Source organism: Suncus etruscus, chromosome 12 (genome assembly GCF_024139225.1).
Source record: "Suncus etruscus isolate mSunEtr1 chromosome 12, mSunEtr1.pri.cur, whole genome shotgun sequence".
NCBI lineage: Eukaryota > Metazoa > Chordata > Mammalia > Eulipotyphla > Soricidae > Suncus > Suncus etruscus.
Genome location: NC_064859.1, coordinates 80,577,988 through 80,596,479, shown reverse-complemented (window position 1 = coordinate 80,596,479; position 18,492 = coordinate 80,577,988). Strand labels below are relative to the sequence as shown.

Here is an 18,492-nt window from a genome sequence, read left to right as displayed (position 1 = left end):
CATTGAAGATGACTTAATTAGCAGCACACCGGGATATAATAGTGCAATGAAGCAAATAACCACGACCTTTTTTAATTTATAGGAGGGTTACCTGGCACTTCGTTTTTATTTATTTATTTATTTAATTTATTTGTTTTTTTTTTGGGGGGGGGGTCACACCTGGCCCTTCCTTTTAATTTATTTATTAATCTATTTTTTTTGGTTTTTGGGTGGCACTTCTATTTATTTATTTATTTATCTATTTATTTATTTACTTGGTTTTTGGCAATTCCTTTTTATTAATTAATTAATAATGTTTTTTGGGTCGGACTCAGCGGTTACTCCTGGCTTTGTGCTCAAGAAATCTCTCCTGCCAGGAGGCACGGGAGGGGGGGCGGGGGTGTGGAACCAGATGGGGATGCCGGGATTCGAACCACCATCCGTCTTGGGGTGGGCTCTGCGCGCCAGGCAAACGCCCTACCGCTATGCTATCTATCACTCCTTTCCCAATACAGGAAACAACTTCTTGGGAGAGAATCCCGCGAAGGCAAAGCGGCCGCTGCCGAAGAATCTTGCCTGCTGCCGGCTGCCGTAGCGCCACTACTACTTCCGCCACTGCTGTTCGGCCAACATGGCAGCCTCCATGTCGGTCTCGCCTTTAGTTGCCAACGCTGCGGAGGGCGAGGAGGAGGAGGAGGAGGAAGAGGAGACGATTCTTTACGACTTGTTGGTTAACACCGAGTGGCCCCCGGAGACGGAAGTCCAGGTGACCAGGCCCTCTCCCTGCTGCAGTCAAGTGCGGCTGGCCCGGGTTCGAGCCTCGGAGCAGATGCCACGTAGGGGAGCCAGCTGGGCTGCTTGCTGGGCCTGGTCGCCCTGGCAACGTGGCTCACTTCCCATGGGGCTAAGGGGGTGTCTTGGGCCTTTTGGGGGGGGTGTCTCAGGGTTGGGGGAGGGTTCGAGATCTCCCCACCCCAACCTCAGGTTCGAATTTTGAGATCTGCCACTGCAGGCTCTGACTTTTTTTGGATTTTTCTAAAAGCTCTTTGGCCCATGTCACAGGCCAGACCTCAGGGGTCTGTGGCTCATCTCAAGCTTCATGGCGGGCTCTGAGTGGGGCGTGAGTGGGCGAGGGATCACTCACTACTCTACTCTACTCTTCCCCATGGAGGGAGAGAACTTTGCAGAGCTTGCTGCCATCTGTCTGTACAGCTGGCGGGCTGCCTGCCACTCCTACTTGGTGCTGAGTTGCAGCACAGGTCTTTCTTAGGCATTTGGATAAATAAGCAGTGTGACTGTGTGTGTGTGTGTGTGTGTGTGTGTGTGTGTGTGACAGAGAGAGAGAAAAGAGAGAGGAGAGAGGAGAGAGAGAAATTTTCTTAGAGCATCCTACTTGGTGCTGAATTACATCAGTTCTTATGCATTGGAATAAATAAGCAGAGTAACTTAAGTGTGTGTATATGTTTGTGTACGTGTGTGTCTGAGAAAAGTTCTTGGAGCATTCTACTTGTGTGTGTGTGTGTGTGTGTGTGTGTGTGTATGAGAAAAGGTTTCTTGGAGCATCCTACTTGGTGCTGAATTACACCAGTTCATCCTACTTGGTGCTGAATTACACCAGTTCTTTTTAAGCATTTGAATAAATAAGCAGTTACTGTGTGTGTGTGTGTGTGTGTGTGTGTGTGTGTGTGTGTGTGAAAAGTTCTTGGAGCATCCTACTTGGTGCTGAATTGCACCAGTTCTTTGAACAAATAAGGAGAGAGAGAGAGAGAGAGAGAGAGAGAGAGAGAGAGAGAGAGAGAGAGAGAGAGAGAGAGAGAGAGAGAGAGAGAGAGGAGAGAGAGAGAGAGAGAGAGGAGAGAGAGAGAGAGAGAGAGAGAGAGAGAGAGAGAGAGAGAGAGAGAGAGAGAGAGAGAGAGAGAGAGAGAGAGAGAAGAGATTTATTGGAGCATGCCCAGTAAAGTGGAGACAATTAAACATTTCTCATCACCTAGTGAAGCACAAAAAGCGGTATAGAAGCAAAATGCCCGCAGGAAGTCCAGTTGTCACTGAGTGGGATTGAATCAAAGCAGGAGTTAATGGGAAAAGTGAACTCAGCTGGATTGTGAGATTTTTTTTTTTCAGTTGTGCCATAAAGAGCATCTTCCAGGTACACAGCGATGAGCAATCTGCATTTAATTTTTGAGTGTTTAGCATCTGACATTTACTATTTTAGACTCAGAATGGCAGCGTGATCTAAAGAATTTTACTAAAGATCATGGAATCCAGGCTAAAGGAATTCTCTTTTTAGTACTTCTTAAGAGTTTCTTTGCCTGGGAAACTTTTCATTCTTTATAAAATTTTGTGATTTTTAAAATTCTCCTTCCCACAGCCATTCTGCTCTTCTAAAATTTTGTGGCCTGGCAAAGATCTTCCTGCCTGCCCCCCTCCCTTTTTTTTTTGTTTTGGGCCACATCTGGAGGTGCTCAGAGGTTGCTCCTTGCTCTTCGATTTGGAATCCCTCTTTGCAGTCTCAGGGAAATCATATAGGATGCTGAGGGTTGAACTCAAGTCCATCATGTGCAAGGCAAACATGTTACTGCTATCTTTCTGGCCACTTTTTTTTTTTTAAGTATTTACTTATTTTCTGTTTCTGTAAGTTATGTGAATGTTCTGTAGGTTGTGCACCTGGGAAGCAGGTTCTGCTGCCAGGACTAGAACAAGTTTCTTTTTTGTGTTTGTATTGGGGGCAGTGGACATAGGCACACTTGGGCGTGCTCATGCTTAGGGCTTGTTCATGGCTCTGTATTCGAATCAGGGATTACTCCTGGGGGTGCTCAGGGGACCAAATATAAGACTAGAAACTTTCCTTTCCCTGATACTATTTCTCACCCAAGAGTAAGTTTCTGCCCTTCTTCTATACTTCCTGCCTAATTACACTGTTTTAGAATCACTTTTTTTTTTTTTTTTTGGCCACACCCAGCAGGCTCAGGGGTTACTCCTGGCTCCATCCTCAGAAATCGCCCCTGGCAGGCTCGGGTGGGATGCCGGGATTTGAACCACCGTCCTGCATGAAAGGCAAACTCCTTACCTCCATGCTATCTCTCTGGCCCCAAGAATCACTTTCAAGTTGACTGAAAAAAAGTAGTCTCAGTTTACAACCTCCAAACCAAAACAAACAAAAACTCTCCTAGAACCTTTCTTGAAGTGAATGGCCAATTAATGTTTGTTTAATGAAAAACTTTTCTGTGTTTTTAAGATATGTCATTACAAACGGCCATGTCCATTGTATTTTTCTTTGCGGTGCATTAGTGTATCTCACTAGTAGTACCTCATGTTGTTAAGCCTACAAAGTGTTTATAATTAATTATTTAACATGTAATCATTCCACTGGGAGATAGGTACACCACTTACCTTGCCTACAGCTGACTAGGGTTGATACCTTTGTACCTTATATATTTTTCTCTGAGTCTGCAGAGCAGGCAGAGTCAGGAGCAAACCTGAGTATCACCGCCCCTCCCCAAGCAAGTTAATGTGCAATTATATATCTTTTTTTTTTTTTTTTTGGGCCACACCCGTTTGACGCTCAGGGGTTACTCCTGGCTATGTGCTCAGAAATCGCCCCTGGCTTGGGGGGACCATATGGGACGCCAGGGATCGAACCGCGGTCCTTCCTTGGCTAGCGCTTGCAAGGCAGACACCTTACCTCCAGCGCCACGTACCCGGCCCCGCAATTATATATCTTAAGTGTGTGTCAGTAGCATATTTTAGGTGGATATGTCACGAATATTAAATGAATTTTCCAAAGATGTGAATTATTCTGTGTAACCACTTTTTGTGCATAGGAAACTTGTTTTGCCTTTGTAAGCTTACTCAGTGCTGAACTGGCAGTCTCAGTGGTTTTGCTCTTGACTTCTCTTGTCTTTGGATTGATGTTTTTATTTGAAAACACATTTCTAGTCTCAAGTTGCCCTTCCCTGCAAGGCTCTTTAATAATGGTGACTCTGCAACTCTGTACTACTTTTACCGAACTATTCCCAGTTTGGCTTTTACTCCTTTTATTTCTGTCAGTACTATTTAAATATTGGTAATTTGTACTCATTGAGTATTAAATCTATTGAGTGTATATATAATACTATTATTATTTTATATTAAAGAGATATAACTTAGCCTGATGGGTATTACTAGAAAATCCTGAATTTTTTTTCTCAATTGTAGCCTAGAGGCAACCGAAAACATGGCGCATCATTTCTCATCACAAAAGCAATTAGAGGTAATGTACTTATTTATTTTTTAACATGCAATGGCATACTTAACATTTTTTTCTCTTAATTTAGAACTGCTGTTTTAGGAATTTTAGGGATTTCAAAAAGTATTCCCTAGACCTCTTATATCTAAAGCCTACTAAAAATAAATAGCACATATTACCTCATTTTAATTATATGTACATATGTTTAAATTTCATAGTATGTATGCACACATATGTATGTGTTTTTATACATGTATGTATCTTTTACAAATATACTTGTATATGAACATATAAATATATAAGCACAATATTTTGGTGGTGAGGAGATTGGTCTACCCCCTTCTGTGTTCAAGGCCTACTCCTACTTTGGTGCTCTGGGATTTTTCCTGGTGGTGCTTGAAGGATCCTATTTGGTGCTAGGGAATTTAACATGGTTGACTGAATGGGCTGAATAGGGCTCAAGTTTAAATAAAACATCATACCTTCTTTACAACAATTCAGATTGTTGGTGCTAAGAGTTTTGTTTGTTTGTTTTTGGTTTTTGGGCCACACCCATTTGACGCTCAGGGGTTACTCCTGGCTATTCGCTCAGAAATCGCCCCTGGCTTGGGGGACCATATGGGACACCGGGGGATTGAACCGTGGTCCGTCCTACGCTAGCGCTTGCAAGGCAGACACCTTACCTCTAGCGCCACCTTCCCGGCCCCGAGTTTTGTTTGTTTTAATTAATGTAGTCCCTTACCAACTTGGCAGGGTAGGTGCTATTGTTACACATACATGTTTCAAGAAGAGGAAAATTGCTCAAGGTTGTTCATTTGGAATCTAACTTCATATGTTTTCTGATGCCAAAACTCATTCTCATGTTGAGAATTTGAGCTTCTCAAAAAGCAAAGATTCAGTTTCAAAAGAGTTAAGTAGGCGAAATTAACTTTCAAAAGTTAAAATTCAATGCTTAACCTCTAACACAAGGAGGCCTAACACATTTCATTTTCATTATCACAAGCGCTTTGACTTTTTCAAATTTATAAAGTATATACAAGACATTATTTTGTGGTAGAAAATTTAGAGACTATAATAGATAATCACGAATTAGAATAAATCATTCCTCATTTTGCCATACAGAGACAACCTGTTAAACTTAGACTTTTCTCATTGACACATATGCATTTGATATACATCCTTGTACTTACATCTACTTTTTTTCCTTGCTTTTTTGGGCCACACCCGGCAGTGCTTAGGAATCACTCCTGGCTCTGCTTGGGGGACCATATGCTTGGGGGATACCAGTGATTGAACTCTGGTAGGGAACATACAAGGCAAATTCTCTGTTTGCTGTGCTATCACTCTGGCCCACATCTATCTATTTATCTATATATTTTTGGGTCATACCTGGCAGCGCTCAGGTGTTACTCCTGGCTCCAGGCTCAGAAATCACTCCTGGCAGGCTCGGGGGACCATAGGAGATGCCGGGACTCGAACTAATGACCTTCTACTACATGAAAGGCAAACACCTTACCTCCATGCTATCTCTCCGGCCCCCCACATCTATATTTTAAGTGGGGTCATCTAGAGCTTTTTTTTGGGGGGGGGGTGGGTCAAATCCAGCAGCTATGCTCAGGGATTATCTTTTGCTCTGTGCTCAGAAATAGCTCCTGGCAGGCTCAGGGGGCCATATGGGATGCCTGAATTTGGGTTAACCACATGCAAGGCAAATGCCCTACCCATCGTGCTACTCTGACCCATCTAGGTCATTTTTTATTTTATTTTTTTTTGGCTACCTCCAGCAGTGGTCTGTGCTTACTTTTGCCTCTATGCTTAGGGATCACTCTTGGAAGACTTGTGGGATCATATAAGAAGCTGGGAATCAAGCCACATGCAAGGCTAATGCCCTGTCAGTTGTACCCTGTTTTTTTTTTTTTTTTTTTTCTTTTGGGCCATACCTTGCTGTGTTCAGGGTTTACTCCTGTCTCTGTGCTCAGGGTTCACTCCTGGTGGACTCAAGGGATCATATGGGTGCCTGGAATTGAACTAGGTCCGCTGTGTTTAAGTCAAGCACTTTACCCACCGTACCATCTCTCTGGCTTTAGTTAGAACATTTTTGAATAGTGTGTTTGGTATTTTGCTTTTAATTACTTCTAAGATCTTCACCATAAAGTAAAAATGGTACTTAACACTTGTTTTTTGATTTCTAAGGTAAAATATGATTTCTGGTTCATTGTTTTTATTAAGATCTCTTACCTAAAATTTGGCATTTCAAATCACTTTTACTTTTTTGAACTCTTAAGCAATACTTCAAGTTTTTGAGTTGAGACTTAATGTGAATATATTATTCTGTAAAGTTGTGGTGCATATTAGATGATATTGATTGTTTTACTTAAGACTTACGTCTTTTATGTTTTGTTTTATTTGGTAATGTTAGCAGTACATTTTAGGCATGCTGTCAATCTAATCTGAAAATAATTCTTTCTGAATAGCTGATTTATATTTGACTTTGTTATTTCTTTTTATTACAGATCGTTTATTATTTTTACGCCAGTACATTTGGTATAGGTAAGTTGGCAGTTCTTCAGAAAAGCAGTATGAAAATAACAAATAAATAATCAACACCTATGATTTACATTTTCTTAATTGAATCTAGATTGTGATATACATGCCGACATTCAGATAGAACCCAGTTTATAAAGTAAACCTTTCTGAGATTTAGCACATCCTGATAAAAGATCTATAAGCTTAGAGTAGTTTTGGTTCCTTTAATTATTATTAAGGATATTTCATGAAAACTTCTGTTTTCCCAGTTTCTCAGCAATTTCTTGAGTGTCCAGATGATGGATCTGCAGCTCTCATTTCTTTGTAGAGCAATTTTGTTGTTTTAGCTTTTGTGTTCAAAAGTCAGATGTTCAGCATCCGTGCATGGTTTTTAGTTTTAGTATTTTGGTACTTTTTTAATTCTTTGGAGCATTACGTATGTTTTTAGATCATGGTTCTAATTTTCACTCTTAAAAAGAACAAAGAAAGGGTTCTTCTGATACATAACACAATTTTGCATTTAAGTATTTTACAGGAATTGTGCTTTAGAATTTTGCCTAGCACAAGATTGCTTTTTCTTTAGAAGAAAATGGCTGGAGGATATCTAATCTTAAAAGCTCCAAAGATAATAATGTATTTCATAAAAGAGACCTTTGATTCTTCTTTAGGAATAGCTTTTTTTTTTTTTTTTTTTTTTTTTGCTTTTACTCTAGGGAATATGTGTGTCTCCGTGTATATATCTCTATATGCACATTATTTAAATGACTTAATTTTATCGCTTTTGTGGGGTATGGGTTTTTATGAGAGAGAGCAAGAATTAAGAGTAGGAGAGTGAGAGCATGAGAGAGCTAAGAAATAGAGAGCGAGAGAGTGTGGTGTAGTGAGAGGCGCATAAAATAGAGCAAGAAAGAATAGAGTGAGTAGAGGGGATTAAATGTAACAGGCATATTTTTTTTTAAGTGTTTTTGAGTTGCACCAATGGTGTTCAGGGCTTACTCCTGTCTCTGAAATCAGGAATCACTACTGGTGGTGCTCAGAGGGCCATATAGGGTACTTGGGATTGAACCTAGGTAGGCCATGTGCAAGGCAAAAGCCTTTCCTGCTGTCCTGTGGGCCCAGCTCTCCAGTGGCATTTTCCAAGTGCTCAGCAGGACTTGAACAGAAGCACTCACTGCCAACCAGGTGCCCTGTGTGTGTGAGCCCTTCATGGACAGGCACCAAGAGGAATCTCTCTCAGATGTTCCTGTCCTTCAGTTGGCCTTCTGAGCAGTCAGCAGACTGAAGTGATTGTCTAATCTATCTTGCTAGGTTACTTTCAGGAAGGCTGTGAAAAAGGTTTTGCTATTGAGTTTATGGTAATTAAACCTCTATGTTTTGAGACCAGTTTTTAATTCACAGTTGTCTCCCCTCCCCTCCTTCCTTCCCTATCTTCTTCCTTCTCTCTCCTTTCCTGTTTTAATTTAATATAAAATATTATAGAGACAAGTTATATGCAATGTAATAAATATACATATAACATGTCTACATTGGAGTTAAAACTTGTTGATATTTTGCCACTTTGCCTTAGATAGCCGTCTTACATATTTTCTTAATATGCAAAATATCTCCTTAAAAGTCCCTCTCCCCACCTGCCTCCTCCAGAGATCTTATTCATTTTGATAATCTCATTCCTGTGTCTGTTTTATAACTTTAATATTTCTGTAACTCCTCTGATAGTAAAGCATTTTATTATAAAAAATGAACACAAATATCCTAAATGTATGCTATTAATATTTTTAGTTTTGGTTTCTAGTGTCTGTTCTTTAAAATTGTAGTTTAGGTAATATAGTTAGAATAGTGTTAATGTTATTGTCTTCCTGTTCAAAACTACTGTACCTTCATCAACACGTCTACTCTTTCCTTTATTTTCTTTTATTATTATTTATTCTTCCATCTAACTTCTTGGTTTCTTCATGTGTAACTCCTCGATTTATTTTACCAGCTGAGTCTTAGAATGGCCCATTTTTTTCATGTCTGTTGAAAATGGTGCTATTGTGAGCTTGCGCTGGGGAATTCTTTTTTTTTTTTTTGGTTTTTGGGCCACACCCAGCGGTGCTCAGGGGTTACTCCTGGCTGTCTGCTCAGAAATAGCTCCTGGCAGGCACGGGGGACCATATGGGACACCGGGATTCGAACCAACCACCTTTGGTCCTGGGATCGGCTGCTTGCAAGGCAAACACCGCTGTGCTATCTCTCCGGGCCCGCACTGGGGAATTCTTACATCTCTTGAGCCAAGTGAAATTGCTGTCCAGCCTCGTTCCAGTGTAGGCTTCTGGTTTTGAGTTTTTCATAGGTGGTTTCATTCTCCACCCCTAAAGAACAGGACTTCAGGCATTGATGAGATTTCTTCTAGTGTCCCTGGGCCCATGGTGAGGGTTGTCTGCTTTTCCTTTCAAAGAGAGGTGTTTGAAGGTCTGGCCTTCCTTAGAGTTAACTCCTGCCCTTTGCAGGGCTCAGCAGTTTTCCTATTCCCTTGTATTAAGCACTGATTTGAGTTAATTTCCTTTTGTTCTTTTGGACCCAATCATAATATTTCAATCCTTTTTTGTTTCTAGTAAGTTGATATTTCTCCTTTTTTGTGAGTTTCCCTGTGTAGTGGAATTTATTTTTATTGGACTGAGGCAGAATTTTCAGGTGAGCTTAGGAAGCAGGGTTTTTCTTGAAGGCTCTAGTAATTGGTGACCTAGATTTCTTTCAAATAGAAAGGAAGCTGAACAGAGCTGGTTTCTGGAACTGTGGAAATAAATGTACGTGATCAATTTTAGATAGTCAAGTAGTAGCTTTGGTTCTGTGTTTGAAAATTTAGGTTTTAGCCCAGTGGGGGGAAAAATAAACCTATCCCCATAGCTGTATTTGCTATTTAAAAATATTTACTTGTACTAGTGTTTATGATTTGACTTTAATAAGACAATATGCTATAATTTCAGACCTGTACCTTTTTTGCTTCCTGATGAGCTGGTTCGCCTGATTAATAAACAGATAAACTGGCATTTGATATTAGCAAGGTAAGAATGTGCAAAATTTATGTGATTTTTTTTCTACCTGGATTAGCCTTTACATTTCATTATGGGCATGATTTTAGTCATCCTTATGGCTTACACTTACATATATATTTTTTATTGTATGTGAATTCCCTTTGCCACATATGAACCACTTGTATGATTTTTGTATTAATATACTCATCTAATTATAAGATTACAGATAGATATTTAGTGCATATTAAAAATTTAGAAATGATCTTGACTTCTTAAAATAATTCCATTTGAAAATTGCTATAAATATTTATATAAAATTTGTTTTTTTTCTTCCTCATGAAAGCAACGGAAAACTTTTGGCTGCTGTTCAAGATCAGTGTGTGGAAATTAGGTAATTGTTTCTATAATTTATACTTACAATTTTCTTTGAGAAAAATGGAAGCTAAATTTTTTAAGGGGGTATAATTAAAGGTTTTTCCCCCTATGAGAATTCTGCATTATCTCATATTGAAGGATGGAAGTAAATATTAGTTTTCTCAGAGTTGTGTGTTTATTTTTTTATTTCCTCAGAGTTATGTGTTCACCTTTTCATTTCTACTCAGCATTGTCTATTCACTTTCTACTTTCCCAGATCACTCTTTAATTTCCTGAAATAGTTTATTTCCTCAGTAAATGGGGCATGCTTTCTATAATTCTGGAAAATCACTCTTGTTAAACTGAATAGTGTTGAGTCAGTTAAGCTGATGATCAGGAAAGTACAAAAAAGGAGGGGTTGCTTTGTTCCCTTGGCATAAAATTGTAGTGGAAAAATGGCCTGTGAAATTCCAAAGCTATACTTAGGAGTTGAGATCAGCAATCTTCTCCATTCTCTGGAAGCATTCAAGTAGAATTCCATTAATATCTATAAGTCACCCTAAGCTAGACTTTTGATATATTTCATGTTTTAATTAATAGTTCAGTTGGAAATTAGTAATGATGCAACTAACTCAGGAAAACTGTTTCATTCTTTGGTACAAGTAAGTACTAGCAGACTAACTGTGGGTACTCATCAAATTGTGGGCTACTTCTTTTTTTCAGAAAATTCCAACTTTTTGATTGAGTTTCAAAAAGTAATTAGTAAGGGAGCAGGGCTGGGGAGATTTTCAGTGGTCAGGGATGCATACCTTGTATTGTATAGAGGCCTGAGTTCAGTCTTTGGCCCCACAATCCCTCCCAGCCCCTTCTGTTCTTGGAATCACTTTGTGGACCCTGAGAATTATAGGGGTTGCCTGATGGCACCTCATGCCACCAGCCAAGCAGCACTAAATGATTGACTGAATATTCCTGGGGCTTGCCCCTGGGTCCTCTGAGCACTAGGCAGTAACCTACACCCCACCTTGTCTTAAAAAATAATTCAAGGGGCCGGAGAGATAGCATGGAGGTAAGGTGTTTGCCTCTCATGCAGGAGGTCATCGGTTCGAATCCCGGCGTCCCATATATGGTCCTCCCGTGCCTGCCAGGAGCAATTTCTGAGCCTGGAGCCAGGAATAACCCCTGAGCACTGCCGGGTGTGACCCAAAAACCACAAAAAAAAAAAAAAAAAAAAAAAAAAATTCAAGAAGCAGAAATTTCAGGATGCAAATATCAGTCAAAAAGATTTTCTACTACTTTGTTCTTTGCACAAAACCAGTACTAATGATAACTGATTGATACCCTAGTTTTAGCTTTCTTTTTTTTTTTTTTTTTTCTATATTATCTCCAAAAGAATTTTATTTCTTTTTTTTTTTTTTTTTAATTTTTTTTTTATTTAAACACCTTGATTACATACATGATTGTGTTTGGGTTTCAGTCATAAAAGGAACACCACCCATCACCAGTGCAACATTCCCATCACCCAAGTCCCAAATCTCCCTCCCCCCCCCAACCCCCGCCTGTACCCTAAACAGGCTCTACATTTCCCTCATACATTCTCAATATTAGGACAGTTCAAAATGTAGTTATTTCTCTAACTAAACTCATCACTCTTTGTGGTGAGCTTCCTGAGGTGAGCTGGAACTTCCAGCTCTTTTCTCTTTTGTGTCTGAAAATTATTATTACAAGGGTGTCTTTCATTTTTCTTAAAACCCATAGATGAGTGAGACCATTCTGCGTTTTTCTCTCTCTCTCTGACTTATTTCACTCAGCATAATAGATTCCATGTACATCCATGTATAGGAAAATTTCATGACTTCATCTCTCCTGACAGCTGCATAATATTCCATTGTGTATATGTACCACAGTTTCTTTAGCCATTCGTCTGTTGAAGGGCATCTTGGTTGTTTCCAGAGTCTTGCTATGGTAAATAGAGCTGCAATGAATATAGGTGTAAGGAAGGGGTTTTTGTATTGTATTTTTGTGTTCCTAGGATATATTCCTAGGAGTGGTATAGCTGGATCGTATGGGAGCTCGATTTCCAGTTTTTGGAGGAATCTCCATATCGCTTTCCATAAAGGTTGAACTAGACAGCATTCCCACCAGCAGTGGATAAGAGTTCCTTTCTCTCCACATCCCCGCCAACACTGTTTATTCTCATTCTTTGTGATGTGTGCCATTCTCTGGGGTGTGAGGTGGTATCTCATCGTTGTTTTGATTTGCATCTCCCTGATGATTAGTGATGTGGAACATTTTTTCATGTGTCTTTTGGCCATGCGTATTTCTTCTTTGTCAAAGTGTCTGTTCATTTCTTCTCCCCATTTTTTGATGGGGTTAGATGTTTTTTTCTTGTAAAGTTCTGTCAGTGCCTTGTATATTTTGGAGATTAGCCCCTTATCTGATGGGTATTGGGTGAATAGTTTCTCCCACTCAGTGGGTGGCTCTTGTATCCTGGGCACTATTTCCTTTGAGGTGCAGAAGCTTCTCAGCTTAATATATTCCCATCTGTTAATCTCTGCTTTCACTTGCTTGGAGAGTGCAGTTTCCTCCTTGAAGATGCCTGTAATGTCCTCGAGTGTTTTGCCTATGTGCTGTTCTATATATCTTATGGTTTTGGGGCTGATATCGAGGTCTTTAATCCATTTGGATTTTACCTTTGTACATGATGTTAGCTGGGGGTCTAAGTTTAATTTTTTGCAAGTGGCTATCCAATTGTGCCAACACCACTTGTTGAAGAGGCTTTCCCTGCTCCATTTAGGATTTCCTGCTCCTTTATCAAAAATTAGATGGTTGTATCTCTGGGGAACATTTTCTGAGTATTCAAGCCTATTCCACTGATCTGAGGACCTATCCTTATTCCAATACCATGCTGTTTTGATAATTGTTGCTTTGTAGTACAGTTTAAAGTTGGGAAAAGTAATTCCTCCCATATTCTTTTTCCCAATGATTGCTTTAGCTATTCGAGGGTGTTTATTGTTCCAAATGAATTTCAAAAGTGTCTGATCCACTTCTTTGAAGAATGTCATGGGTATCTTTAGAGGGATGGCATTAAATCTGTATAATGCCTTGGGGAGTATTGACATTTTGATGATGTTAATCCTGCCAATCCATGAGCAGGGTATGTGTTTCCATTTCCGTGTGTCCTCTCTTATTTCTTGGAGCAGAGTTTTATAGTTTTCTTTGTATAGGTCCTTCACATATTTAGTCAAGTTGATTCCAAGATATTTGAGTTTGTGTGGTACTATTGTGAATGGGGTTGTTTTCTTAATGTCCATTTCATCCTTATTACTATTGGTATATAGAAAGGCCATTGATTTTTGTGTGTTAATTTTGTAGCCTGCCACCTTGCTATATGAGTCTATTGTTTCTAGAAGCTTTTTGATAGAGTCTTTAGGGTTTTCTAAGTAGAGTATCATGTCATCTGCAAACAGTGAGAGCTTGACTTCTTCCTTTCCTATCTGGATTCCCTTGATATCCTTTTCTTGCCTAATCGCGATAGCAAGTACTTCCAGTGCTATGTTGAATAGGAGTGGTGAGAGAGGACAGCCTTGTCTTGTGCCAGAATTTAGAGGAAAGGCTTTCAGTTTTTCTCCATTGAGGATAATATTTGCCACTGGCTTGTGGTAGATGGCCTTCACTATATTGAGGAAGGTTCCCTCCATTCCCATCTTGCTGAGAGTTTTGATCAAGAATGGGTGTTGGACCTTATCAAATGCTTTCTCTGCATCTATTGATATGATCATGTGGTTTTTATTTTTCTTGTTATTGATGTTGTGTATTATGTTGATAGATTTACGGATGTTAAACCAGCCTTGCATTCCTGGGATGAAACCTACTTGATCGTAGTGGATGATCTTCTTAACGAGGCATTGAATCCTATTTGCCAGGATTTTGTTGAGGATCTTTGCATCTGCATTCATTAGTGATATTGGTCTGTAATTTTCTTTTTTGGTAGCGTCTCTGTCTGGTTTAGGTATCAAGGTGATGTTGGCTTCATAAAAGCTATTTGGAAGTGTTTCTGTTTGTTCAATTTCATGAAAGAGTCTTGCCAAGATTGGCAGTAGTTCCTCTTGGAAAGTTTGAAAGAATTCATTAGTGAATCCATCTGGACCTGGGCGTTTGTTTTTCGGCAGACATTTGATTACTGTTTTAATTTCATCAATGGTGATGGGGGTGTTTAGATATGCTACATCCTCTTCCTTCAACCGTGGAAGATTATAAGAGTCCAAGAATTTATCCATTTCTTCCAGGTTCTCATTTTTAGTGGCGTAGAGTTTTTCAAAGTAGTTTCTGATTACCCTTTGAATCTCTGTCATATCAGTAGTGATCTCTCCTTTTTCATTCCTGATACGAGTTATCAAGTTTCTCTCTCTCTCTTTCTTTGTTAGGTTTGCCAGTGGTCTATCAATCTTGTTTATTTTTTCAAAGAACCAACTTCTGCTTTCGTTGATCTTTCGGATTGTTTTTTGAGTTTCCACTTCGTTGATTTCTGCTCTCAGCTTTGTTATTTCCTTCTGTCTTCCTATTCTTGGGTCCTTTTGTTGAGCATTTTCTAGTTCTATTAGCTGTGTCATTAAGCTACTCAGGTAAGCTCCTTCTTCCTTCCTGATGTGTGCTTGCAAAGCTATAAATTTTCCTCTCAGTACTGCTTTTGCTGTGTCCCATAAGTTCTGAGAGTTTGTGTCTTTATTGTCATTTGTTTCCAGGAACCTTTTGATTTCCTCCTTGATTTCATCTCGGACCCACTGGTTATTGAGCATGAGGCTGTTTAACTTCCAGGTGTTAAAGTGTTTCTTCTGAGTCCCTTTGGAGTTCACAAATAATTTCAGAGCCTTGTGGTCAGCGAAGGTAGTCTGCAAAATTTCTATCCTCTTGATCTTCTGGAGGTATGTTTTATGTGCCAGCATGTAGTCTATCCTGGAGAATGTCCCATGTACATTGGAGAAGAATGTGTATCCAGGTTTCTGGGGATGGAGTGTCCAATATATATCCACTAGGCCTCTTTCTTCCATTTCTCTCCTCAGGTCTAGTATATTCTTGTTGGGTTTCAGTCTGGTTGACCTGTCCAGTGTTGACAAAGCCGTGTTAAGGTCCCCCACAATTATTGTGTTGTTGTTGATATTATTTTTCAGATTTGTCAACAGTTGTATTAAATATTTTGCTGGCCCCTCATTCGGTGCATATATGTTTAGGAGAGTGAATTCTTCCTGCTCTACGTACCCCTTGATTAATATAAAATGTCCGTCTTTGTCCCTTACAACCTTCCTGAGTATAAAGTTTGCATTATCTGATATTAGTATGGCCACTCCAGCTTTTTTATGGGTGTTGTTTGCTTGGATAATTTTTCTCCAGCCTTTTATTTTGAGTCTATGTTTGTTCTGACTATTCAGGTGCGTTTCTTGTAGGCAGCAGAAGGTTGGATTGAGTTTTTTGATCCATTTAGCCACTCTGTGTCTCTTAACTGGTGCATTTAGTCCATTGACGTTGAGAGAAAGAATTGTCCTGGGATTTAACGCCATCTTTATTTCAAAATTTGGTGTGTCTTTTGGGTAGTCTTGTCTTAGATTAGGTCTTTCAGTTTTTCTCTTAAGACTGGTTTTGTGTCTGTGAAGTTTCTGAGCTGTTTTTTGTCTGTGAAACCATGTATTCTTCCATCAAACCGGAAAGTGAGTTTTGCTGGGTATAGTATTCTGGGTGAAGCATTCAGTTCATTCAGTCTTGTCACAATATCCCACCACTGCTTTCTGGCATTGAGCGTTTCTGGTGACAGGTCTGCTGTAAATCTCAGGGAAGCTTGCTTGAACATGATTTCCCCTTTTGATCTTGCTGTTTTCAGAATTCTGTCTCTATCTGTGGGATTTGTCATTGTGACTAGGATGTGTCTTGGGGTGGTTTTTCTGGGGTCTCTTTTGGTTGGTACTCTTCGGGCATGCAGGATTTGATCACATATATTCTTTAGCTCTGGAAGTTTCTCTTTAATGATGTTCTTGACCATTGATTCTTCCTGGAAATTTTCTTCCTGGGTCTCTGGGACTCCAATGATTCTTAAGTTGTTTCTGTTGATCTTATCATAGACTTCTATTTTCGTCTGTTCCCATTCTTTGACTAATTTTTCCATTGTCTGCTCATTTGCTTTAAGTTTTTTGTCCAATCTCTCCTGCTGTATGGAATTGTTATGTATCTCATCTTCCACAGCACCAAGTCTATTCTCAGCTTCTGATACCCTGTCCCAGAGCTTATCCATTTTGTCATTCACTTCGTTTACTGACTTTTTCAGTCCTGTTAGTTGACATGTTATTTCAGTTTGGAGTTTTGTCATTTCTGCCTTCATATTTTCTTGGTTCTTATTAGTGTTCTGTTCAACTCGATCCATGGTTTCTTGGAGTCTGTTGAGCACCTTCCATATTGCTAGTCTAAAGTCCTTATCTGAGAGGTTGATTAGTTGTTCAGTCATTATCTGGTCCTCAGAATTGTCATCTTCATTCTCTATGTCTGATGCTGGCCTGCGTTGTTTCCCCATTGTCACACTTGTATTGTGGGTTTTTCTACGTGTTGTAGTGGTATTCATTGTCTATATGATGTAGGCAGCACACTCCTCTGGCTCCTCCCTTTCTGGATGGGCTGACTTGCCTCTATGGGAGGGGAGTCCTCCGTGGATGAAGCCTCACACTGGGTCAAATCTTAGGCCCGAGCATGCAACAGAGAAGACAGTCCAGAGAGGAATGTTTGCTTCTGTGATATAGCGCCGTTCTTAGTGTGATTTTTCCTTCTTGTTGCAATGGAGTTCTTTCCTTAGAAAGAGTGCACGGCCGCGTAGCGAAGCGGAGCGGCCGTGCTCCTCTGAGCCTCTTTTTGCCCCACTCGCAAGAGTTTCACGCAAGAGGACAGTAGACAGACATAGACAGGTCACACTCACAGTCTTTCACAGCTGAGCCCCACTTGGCCGGTGTACTTTCGCAGTTTTAGCTTTCTAAAGCTAATTTTCTAAATTTCTAAAAAATTTCAAAAAATTTGTGAAAAATCTTTAAAATTTATCCAAACAGAGCAGGACCTCTCAATTTTGTTGGGAGCCGACAAAGGTTTTTCTTCACTGGAACATTGATTTCAGGTGGGGAGGTTTCCTAGGTTCACCTACAATCACAAGGGTAGAAACAATGGACATCTTTCAAAACCAGCCTCACTTGATATGACTTTAACAGGCACTTCCTTTTTTAGGGCAACTGGGGTCAGATTGGCCACACTCTTTTATACTGGGGCCTAAGGCTTACTTCTGCCTCTGCTCTGGATCACCTCCAGCCATGCTTAGGGGAACCTATCTGTTTCAGTTTTTAAAGCAGGCCTGCTTTTTGCAAGGTCATACTGAAACAGCAGTGCTGCTCCATGACTTTGTAGTAAGTAGCAACTGTCTTTCATTTACCTCATGCTCCGATCTTCTACTGGAATTTGTGACTTGACTGTAGTGTAGATAATATGTGAATAAATATGTGCCACCTTCCTCTTTCTTAGTGAAGTAGTAATCTCCTAACCTATAGGCTATTATAAATATGAGGATTAATTAGAAAGCATCATGAACACAGTAACACACATTAAAACAAGGATCTCTTATGAAAAAGCTAACCTCTTAAGTTTGTTTGATTTTCCTTTTCATTTACAGGCCTCCAAGAGGTGCCCAGGGGACCCCTGGGTCTACACTCAGTGATAGTAGCCAACCAGGGCCACTGTAGTGCTTGAACTTGAGAAATCAGGCCTGCTCCCCTCCTACAGTGCTGCTCAATCCCTAAGGGCTTCTCTGGTCCTTCGTGCTGATCCTGTCCTGCAGGGCTTATAGATTGATGGTACTTGAGGACCTTCAGGCAGTGTTCAAGGGCCTTCACAGCTATACGTGGTGGTGTACCAGGATCAAATGGTGATGTGTCAGAATAGGGTGGAGTATATACAGGGCATGCGCCTTAACCCCTGCACTATTTTCCTGCTGCTTTTAAATAATCTGAAATAAAAAAAACTTTGAAGTTTGTGTTTTGCTTTTATTATTTTTTTGGGCCACACAAAATTGTTACAGGGGTAACTCCTGGCCCTGCACTCAGGAATTATTCCTGGTGGGCTCCAGGGATGCCAGGGATGAAACCTGGGTCTGCTATGTACAAGGCAAGTGCCTTCCTGCTGTACTGTTTCTCTGGCCCCTCAATGAAGTTTTAACAAAACCAAATTTTATTTTTCTCTTTTCTACTGTTCCTTTCCCTAGAGAAAAAGAGCAACTGTTTTTATGGTTAGATTAAAATGAAATGATGAACATTTATTTAGGTCTGGTTCATTCTTATTTATACATAATGATTTACCTAATTCTTTAGGCTGTGAGGT

General features: G+C 40.0%; 1 protein-coding gene across 1 annotated transcript in view; it reads left to right on the top strand.

Annotated features, from left to right (window-relative positions):
• The first annotated feature begins 609 nt into the window (after window positions 1-609).
• NBAS (NBAS subunit of NRZ tethering complex) overlaps window positions 610-18,492 on the top strand; it is a 384,560-nt gene continuing 366,677 nt past the window's right edge. The window contains exons 1-5 of the mRNA XM_049784877.1: window positions 610-745; window positions 4,174-4,228; window positions 6,718-6,754; window positions 9,697-9,774; window positions 10,088-10,135. Coding sequence (XP_049640834.1) covers window positions 611-745; window positions 4,174-4,228; window positions 6,718-6,754; window positions 9,697-9,774; window positions 10,088-10,135 — 353 coding nt within the window. The 5' untranslated portion in view covers window position 610. The remainder of the gene's footprint in view (window positions 746-4,173; window positions 4,229-6,717; window positions 6,755-9,696; window positions 9,775-10,087; window positions 10,136-18,492) is intronic.